Below are 8637 nucleotides of genomic sequence, written 5' to 3' on the forward strand. Positions count from 1 at the left end.
GTTAATTCAAGTTGGCATTCGGTTTTTGGAATTTAAATAAAATCTCAGCAAAAAAGTTTGTTTATAAAAATACATATGTGTACATAGTGCTTGAAAATATCAATTTTTCCCTTACCTTAAACCTTTGGGAGTGGGCAAAAATGATGGTTTGTAATTTAGGCAGAATTGAATATGCGCTATCTGGGGAGACAATATCTACATGTAATATTTACTCTGTTTGTTGGCACTATGTCCAAACACAAACGAATCTTAAGTGTCTTAAGAGTAAAAAAAACTCTTATTTTCTAAGTTTGCAAATACAACTTCACACTTAAAATTAAGACATTTATAACAAACATTTTATGAAGAAAATCCCTTCTTCGTTTAAAATAAAAATAAGCGAAATCGGCCCAATTTCATGCAACCCTGCCTGACATGAAAATTTTCTCCACGATAAGGCTAGTAGCTATTTCTAACAGATTTTGGGTCGCTTAGTCAAAAATGGAAACATATATACATATTTGAAATTTAAGAAAACGAGACAAATAGCAAAATCGGCTAAAAACGGCTAATTTTTTCCTGCAAAACGGCTAACAAATCGGCTGCCGGCTAAATCGAAATTTCTCCGGCTGTTTGCTATCGCAACCGGCTAAATCTAGCCGGAAAATGGCTAAAATGGCAACACTGGATACACAGCAGAGGTGCACGCAGTCGACGTCGCGGGCTACTGCGAGCACGCGAGTGTGAAGTGAGCAGTACGAAAATGGCAACGTATACATATTAACCACTACACACTTAGTTTCAAGTAAAAATGCGTGTATGTATTTGTACTTTTGCGACAACTGAGCCAGTGTGGCATCAGACCACCAGAAAAAGCCAATTTTTCCAAAACAAAAGCGCCAAGTTTTTATTATCATGTTTAATAATTTTTTTGATTCAGTAAAAAGTGTATATTCATATCCATTACCGGACGTTCTTATTAATAAATTAATTTCAATACATTTATAACAACTCAAAACATATTTAATTTACCTATTCCTCACACTTTATTCAGTAAATGAATTCCATCTTAATGTAGAATATTAGTGTATAGTGTATACATACATACATATGTAACTATGCATTCGGTGTGCTTAAATTAAAAAAGCATCACTAAATAACGCACCAAGCATTGAATTCCAATTATTTTGGCTTTTTGGTTTCCCAAAAGAACTAAATTTTGTGTAAAATGCATGACCTTGGCAACAGTGAGCTGGGCACATCAATACTCAAACAGTGATGCCAGACCAAGTATTGAGTAAATGCGCTATGTATATTTTTCTTTTAAAGCAAAAGTTCTAATTGGCGAGGTGATTGATTTTTGGTTCTTACATAGAACACTGATAAGATTCACAAACTTATCTTAGGACTTAATTAAAATAATCAACATTATTTGTAGACGAATATATTTGTGTTCGTATGAAATAGTAGCCTATGTCGGGAGGCTGGCTTTAGTAAAATGTACCATTTCCTATATTCTTTAAACCACAAGGAATTTTTTTATGAGACTTTATACGAATATTGACTTGCTAGCATCGCAACTGCCTCTTTTACGTTTATTTTCCAATAGTTCTTCAACGACTCGGCGCCAGTGAGTCTTTCACAATCGTATGCTGCGAATGGTTAATTATACTAAAGCCAGTCTTCCGACATAAGCTACTATTCTATACGAACACAGATATGTATACTTCCTAATAGGCTTGTAAAATGCCCAATACCCAAATCTCTCGCATGAGTTATTATCGGTAAAAAATTGGGTACGCTCAAATCTGGCATCGCTGCAGCAAGTACTTTGTCACGCCAGTGAAACAGTGTTGATATTTTAAGTACAATTGTACTTTTTTCATTACAATTAATTTTAAAAAGTACAATAGTACAGTTTACCGATTTTAAGTACAATTTCAACATAAAAAATACTTTTTGTACCAAACTCTCAAATCTCTTCTAGCACTTTGATTCTTAATCCGTTTACATTTAAGTAAATCAGTGATGCACACGGGAGTCTCCGGGAGCTACTCGGCTTTCACACGCAAGTCGTGTGTGCGCAGCTACCGAACTTAAGGCCCCGCCAGATAGAAATTCTTTTCTGCGTCACAGGGATGCTTTTGACTGACAAGACGCACATAACATTGCGAGGCGCCACAATGCAAACGTTGCCGCAAACAAAACGGCTCATTTTGATTGGCCAAAAGTCAGTTGGTCTGAATTCGTTCCATACATTGTTGTTTTGCCGCATTGACGCGCGTCAAAAGTTAAGAGTTGGGCGATTTTTATCAGTTGCGGCAATGCATGCGTTGCCAATGTGGCGTTTTCTACTCAAAATCCCAGAGTTAACTTCGATGTCAGTAAAAAGTATCCCTGTGACACAGAAAAGAATTTCTATCTGGCGAGGCCTTTATGCGCCGCTAGCAGCCGGTCAGTTTGCGTTTGTACTTCATGCTGTAAGCATCACATGCGCGAGCTGTTTTGCTGAGGACACACATACAGATACAAAAATATTGCGCTTGAATTGGGAGCTCTGCCAACGCTGTGCACCACTGAAGTAAATGGATATACCTATATTTCATATTTGCTACAAAACGAAATTATGGATTGTAATTTTGAATGTAAACGTGATTGTGGACAGTAATATTAGTGATGTGCGTTATGGTGATTGCGATTTCTTATCACCGGCGGGTGAAATATCCCCCATCGCTATTTATTTTGAAAAAATCTTTGGAAATGCTATTTACCTAATGGCGATCCTGCAGAAATAGGAGTATTTGAGCAATTCGGGGGTTGAAAGTTAAAAAATGTATGTAAATTCCATGCGTTGAAATTGAAAACTTCCCTTAAGGATTTCCATTTTATCGATAGTGATCTCATTATATGTTCATTAATATGAACTGACCTATATAGTGTATTAATGTTTTATCATCATTGTCTTCATCTTTGACAAAATTACACGCACACCCGGTATTTATTTTATTTTTTTAAATAATTTTAATTATTTTTTTTTATAAAATTGTAGCTCATTGTCAAACAAAAACCTTGCAAATAAATCCAAACTTGAAAGATTGAAAAAAATCAACAAAGCTTCATCAAATTTTCTCAGTTTTTGTTCAGAATTTGTAGACATGTTTTGGGTTAACATTTTTGTAGCCCATTGATTCTAGTATAATAAGGTGCAAGATTGAAGTGTCTATAAAATACCATTGATTTTTTGAATTTTTCTCTTTGCGGTGTTGCGCACTAGGAAATCTAATTAAAAAGCTCGAAATTTTTACGAAAGTGTATTGATTTTTTGAGTGTTGCAAAAAGAGTGAACCTTGGATTTGTACGGCTTTTTTTGAAGTATAAACCGTATTTTTATAAAAAAATAAGTACATAATATTAAGATAAATGGTGAAATCTTGTCCAAATGTAAGTGTCGTAAAGTTTTGATAAGAACTTGAAATGCTATTAAAATGTCAAATCTTATTACCGAATCCAAAAAGATGTCTCTTTTATCCATTAATACTAACTTTGTTGTTGAGGTTATGCTAGCGCTTTTACGAAAAAGCTTGTTCACGGCAATAAAATCAATAAAGGCACAGTATGCCGTTTTATAGTCGATTCAATTTTAGTATTATTAAGTGAAAGTGCAGCTAAGAATTTATGTTGATTTTTAATATTTTTTTGCATTTTCTTCATACAAATTGGATGTACAAAAATTTCAGTATGGAAGAAAAAGTGCAACACCTTCAACGAAAAAAGTTCTCAAAAATCTACGCGAATTGAATGTACTGGCCCGATCGTTTAAACATCTCGGACTCGCCCGCCACTGAAAATGATTACTTAAATCTAATGTTAATATTAAATGATATTCAATATTTGCTTTAGAGATGAAATTTCGACAAATTTGTTTAAACAAAAATGTTAAGCCCATATGCAGAATGTGGAAGCGAGATTCTTCTGCTTGCGTTTCTATGTTTATATCATTTATCAGTTTAAGCACATACGATTAAATGTAAAAAAAAAGATTTTTAATTGCGGATCCAAAAGAAATATTTATTAGTTGCATTGAGTTACCCAAAAATAGTGCCGAAAATCAATCGATTGTGCTGAAGGTGCCGGCTGCTTCCGAAAGGGCCGAAAATGGCACAATGCACACTCATTTTCCATTACTGTCACACATACAATCTCACTATTCTGTTGACTTCGTTTTCCCCTTCCGATAACTTTTTGCTTCCGCGCTTGCCAAGCACCGCTGTGCAAAGCTTTGCACGCGCAGTCGCCCGCCACACACATGTGCTGATTTGGGCATCCCTACCCTACGCAAAACAGAAAAGCTCCTCTCGTTAGAGCATGATGACCCTGGAATTTTAACAAGCAACCTAATGCTGTAAACACATAAAGGGCTTGTGGCGTGTGGCGTGCAGCCTGTCAAATTAGAATACACGTAAAGCACATGCGCCGAACACAATCCACAACACAAGCCAGGGTTGTCGTGCGATTGCACACCAAGCTGTAGACGGACAATTTCTATTTTCCAATTTGACAGGCGTGCGAAGAGAAAATGACAGAATATTTGCTCTCTGTTGACATTTCGTTCATAAATTCAAATCAAACGGCTTTTAATTTATTGTGCATACGTTTCCAACTATATTTATTTTATTTATTTAAAACAATGGCTTCCGATGAAATTTTAACTAGCGAAGAGCAAAAATATCTATTTTTGTACAACCTTAAGGATGAGGGGTATAAAAATGCTCTGAAAAAGGAGGAAGTGTGGTTGCAGATAAGCGAAGTATTGGGCCAAGAAGGTAACAATTTGTTTTTTTTTAATTCTAAAGATTTTCACCGAGATATTATTTATTTCACAGCTAATGTATGTAAAAAGCGCTGGAAAGGTTTGCGCGACCATTATTCGCGGTGCAAACGGGCCGAGACTTTGCCATCAGGAAGCTCCGCTAGCAAGAGGACGAGATGGAGGTTCTATGACCAAATGTCATTTTTGGACAACTTCCAGTACTGCCGGAGGTGAATATAATTACATTTCTTATATACGAGTATATGTATATGCACATATATGTATGCGTGCAAGTGATAAATCTGTATTTATATAAATTTTTTACTATTTTAAGAACGTGGAGCAATGTTTTCGAAGTGGAGGAAAGTGTTATTGAAGTGCAGGGAGAAGAAGACGAAGTACACACAGCAACACGCCAATCGCGACGCAAACACGACATGGTATGTACGTTTATTGTTATAAGCAGGGAAGACAATTTTAATGATCATAGAGTAAAGTTTTTTGTGCATATTTTTGTCTTCCCTAGTTATAAGTGTATATGGGCCAGAAATCTGAAAGATTATTTTTTCCTTAGATTGATGACGACTTTCGTTTTTTCCTAGAGGAAACTTCAAGTTCCCTGAAGGAAACGTGCGACACATTTGCTGCTGCTGCTGCAAATAGCATTACAATCGCAAATGCTAATAATGTGCCAAATGCTTCCGCGAGTATGTTTCAAGGAATTGCTCAAATCATTACGGCACACAAGTTTAACCCGCAGGAAGAAGCGACGTTGGTGGGAAAAATTACCACATATGCTTTGAACGAAATAGCAAAAATGCGTGAGTATGTGAATAGTGAGTATGTATATTAGTGAGTATGTATATTAAAATAGAAATGTTGCTAGTATCAGTTATGTACTTATTTACTTATAAAAGATAAAGGAATTTCGATATTATGTACTTTGGTACGTACATGCATATGCATATGTAAGATATTTACAGAACATGTATTTTTGTAGATATTTACTTGGCACATATGTATGTATGTAACTACAAAATATTAACAGATATCAATTTTGGTAACATATAAGTATAAATTTATATACTATATATTTACTCATTCAATACATTTTAATTGTCGACGAGACATTCGCTGCAATTTTTCTCTTAACATTGAAATAAGTAAATTGTATGTTGCAACCGACATGCGAGTAGCTTTGAAAAAATGCTCCTCATCTTGTGATTCCAACTGTTTAGCACAAGTTTTGAAAAACCCCAGCTCTTCGCGCGATATATTCAGTGGTCGTACCCACCAGCGTCGTTTTTGGCATAGTTTGACCGCCTTGTATTTTGCGTAGGCTTTTTTTACACATCCGATGTGCTTTATAGCAATTATAGTGAATTTAGAAAATAGCTCTTGAAGCTCCATTTCGCGTAAAACAACGAAACAAACACAAAAATACTTATAAACGTGGAATTTTCTTGAATATGTAGGAGCAGGGACTCCTGCTAGCTTTTAAATGTCACGATAATGGCAAACACAAATCTATCACTTTAACTAGCAAATGCACATGAAATTTATTAATATTTTCCGGAAATTTCTAAATATTGCGGCGTTTTATAAATTCTTCACGAGATCTGCAAATGTTTTCAGCGAATAGCGCCAAATTCTTTTGTGGTGACATTTCTTTGGTTGACATTTCGCTAGGCTTGTCGCTCTCATTAAAAAATTACAAGCCAAGCGCGACATGACTGTGGAACGTAACTGCAAAGTTAGCCACACACCGCAAGCCCTTTATGTATTTACAGCATAATGAAGCGTACATGTTCAGAAACAAGTTCCACACACAATTCGTTTTCACGCAAAACTTACACAACATCTTTCACAGTTTCTGGATTTTGCTCTGCGCGCCATATCTTTATCGCTATAGAGTCTGCATTCGTCAAAATCACCATTATAAAACGTGACATTTTCTTCAAATTTACTGTCGCACCAAGAATGAACTTTTCTTAACCCAAATTGTCCCAGATTATTTTTTTTAAGATTTTTTTGGTTTCACCTATATACAGGGTAAAAGTAGCGTTAAAGTAAAGGAAAAAATATGACTAAAACTTTGGGAGTAGTATAGTTCCTCCGATATCGGCCGTTGCCATATGGCAACACGGGGCATATTCCAGATGGATTGTTAGAGGACAGTATTTGGTGAAAGAATGAAATAATAGAAACATTGTGTATAAGTTTTAATACATTTATTGATAATATATGCATATTCTACGTGCAAAGCGGATGAAGAAGTAAATTAAAAGTAGCAAAACATTTCAAACATAAACCCACATCACATTTTGCACAGGCTACTTGTCCTATAGTACAAAGAAGTTGTTTTGTCAATTTGTATGGGTCAGTGGTGTAGTAACAAAAAGATATAAGGTCCCATTGTAGAGACCCCCGAGGCTAGGTATTTAGCATCGAGCTGTCAGTTAAAGACCACAGAAAGTATTTGGGAGTAGTCTTGGAGAGTAAGCTGCTGTGGATGCGCAAAGAAAGAGAGAAGAAGGCCAGTAACGCCCTTTAAGCATGTAAAAAAATGCTGGGAGTCACTTGGGGTTTGTCACCTACTCTGATGCATTGGTGCTACACAGCAATAGTCAGCCCAATACTGCTCTATGGCGCTTTAGTGTGCTGGAATGTCGCAAAAAAGTCCTTATGCCTCGGGCCAATGGAGAAGGTGCAGCGCCTAGCGGCACTGTGCGTCGCGGGAGCGCTGAGGTCCACTTCGACGGCTGCTCTTTAAAAACCCTGCAGCGAAATCCGCACGTAGATTGACGGACATAGGGAAATTAAATTTCAGAACCTTTGGGCACCACTTAATTGGGGCGGGAAGCACAAGCAGCACAGGCTTCATGGCACCTAGCTTTAAGTGGAAACGAACGTTTTGCACAACGATTGAGGAAGAGGGATGGAAATGAAACCTAGCCATAGATCCCTAAACATTTTCACGGACGGCTCCAAAATGGTTACGGGAGTGGGTGCCGGGATTTACTGCCGGGAACTGAGCGTCAGGCGGACAATAAGGCTACCGACCATTGCAGCATATTTCAGGCAGAGGTTTTCACAATGAGGATAACTGCAGAGCTAGCCCTCACCGAAACGACAATCAATTTAAACTAAAACCTATTCCAGGCGGCAATCAAGGCAGTTTCCTTATATAGTATTTCATCCATAAACGTCCCTCGCAGCCGGGAAGCCATTGACAAGCTAGACGCTGATAAAAGGCTACATATCTATGGGTTGGCCGGTCACAAGGGAATCCAGGATAATGAAGTAGCAGGTGAGAATGCAAAAAAAGCCACAAGTCTTCCCTGGAACAGACAAACTACATTTGTATACCACTTCAACACTTGTACAATGAAATATACGATAATATGATTAGGCAGTTCAGAGCTAGATGGAATGAGTTAACGACCTGCAAAAATACATACAAACGATTTTTGTTTACACCGTCTCATACATGATGGTATTTTGCGTTGCCATATGGCAACACGGGGTCAATTTGGGCTAGCGAACATATCAAAATTGGGTAAAAATATGAACAGTTCACATTTCGCCCCGTGTTGCCATATGGCAACGGACTTAAAAAACACTTAAAATATATATCATGCACGATTGTTTTCTATTCTTACTTGTTACCAGTCACTAATGTTTTAACTAATATTTTGTCACTATCATATTTTGTAAATAAAACAAGTAAGAAAGTCTAAGTTCGGGCGGAGCCGAACATTAAATACCCGGCGCAAGTATTAAATATATGTTTTCCACCTTTCCGAAAGCTACCGCTACATGATAAGCCGGGGTGTATACATTTTAAG

At 36.9% G+C, this 8637-nt stretch overlaps 2 protein-coding genes across 2 annotated transcripts in view; one reads left to right on the plus strand and one right to left on the minus strand.

Annotated features, from left to right (window-relative positions):
- Window positions 1–6531, minus strand: part of LOC108362015 (uncharacterized) — a gene marked incomplete at its 3' end in the record, with an annotated part of 7480 nt that extends 949 nt beyond the window's left edge. Inside the window, exon 1 of the mRNA XM_017614834.1 lies at window positions 5908–6531. The remainder of the gene's footprint in view (window positions 1–5907) is intronic.
- Window positions 4381–5642, plus strand: LOC108362016 (uncharacterized). Its single transcript, XM_017614835.1, has 4 exons — window positions 4381–4802; window positions 4863–5019; window positions 5124–5229; window positions 5364–5642. Exons 1-4 carry the CDS (start codon window positions 4556–4558, stop codon window positions 5640–5642), a joined length of 789 nt encoding a protein of 262 aa, XP_017470324.1. The 5' UTR covers window positions 4381–4555.
- Window positions 6532–8637: the final 2106 nt, after the last annotated feature.

Source organism: Rhagoletis zephyria, unplaced genomic scaffold (genome assembly GCF_001687245.7).
Source record: "Rhagoletis zephyria isolate East Lansing unplaced genomic scaffold, Rhagoletis_zephyria_1.1 Rzeph_scaffold_00910, whole genome shotgun sequence".
Classification (NCBI taxonomy): Eukaryota; Metazoa; Arthropoda; class Insecta; order Diptera; family Tephritidae; genus Rhagoletis; species Rhagoletis zephyria.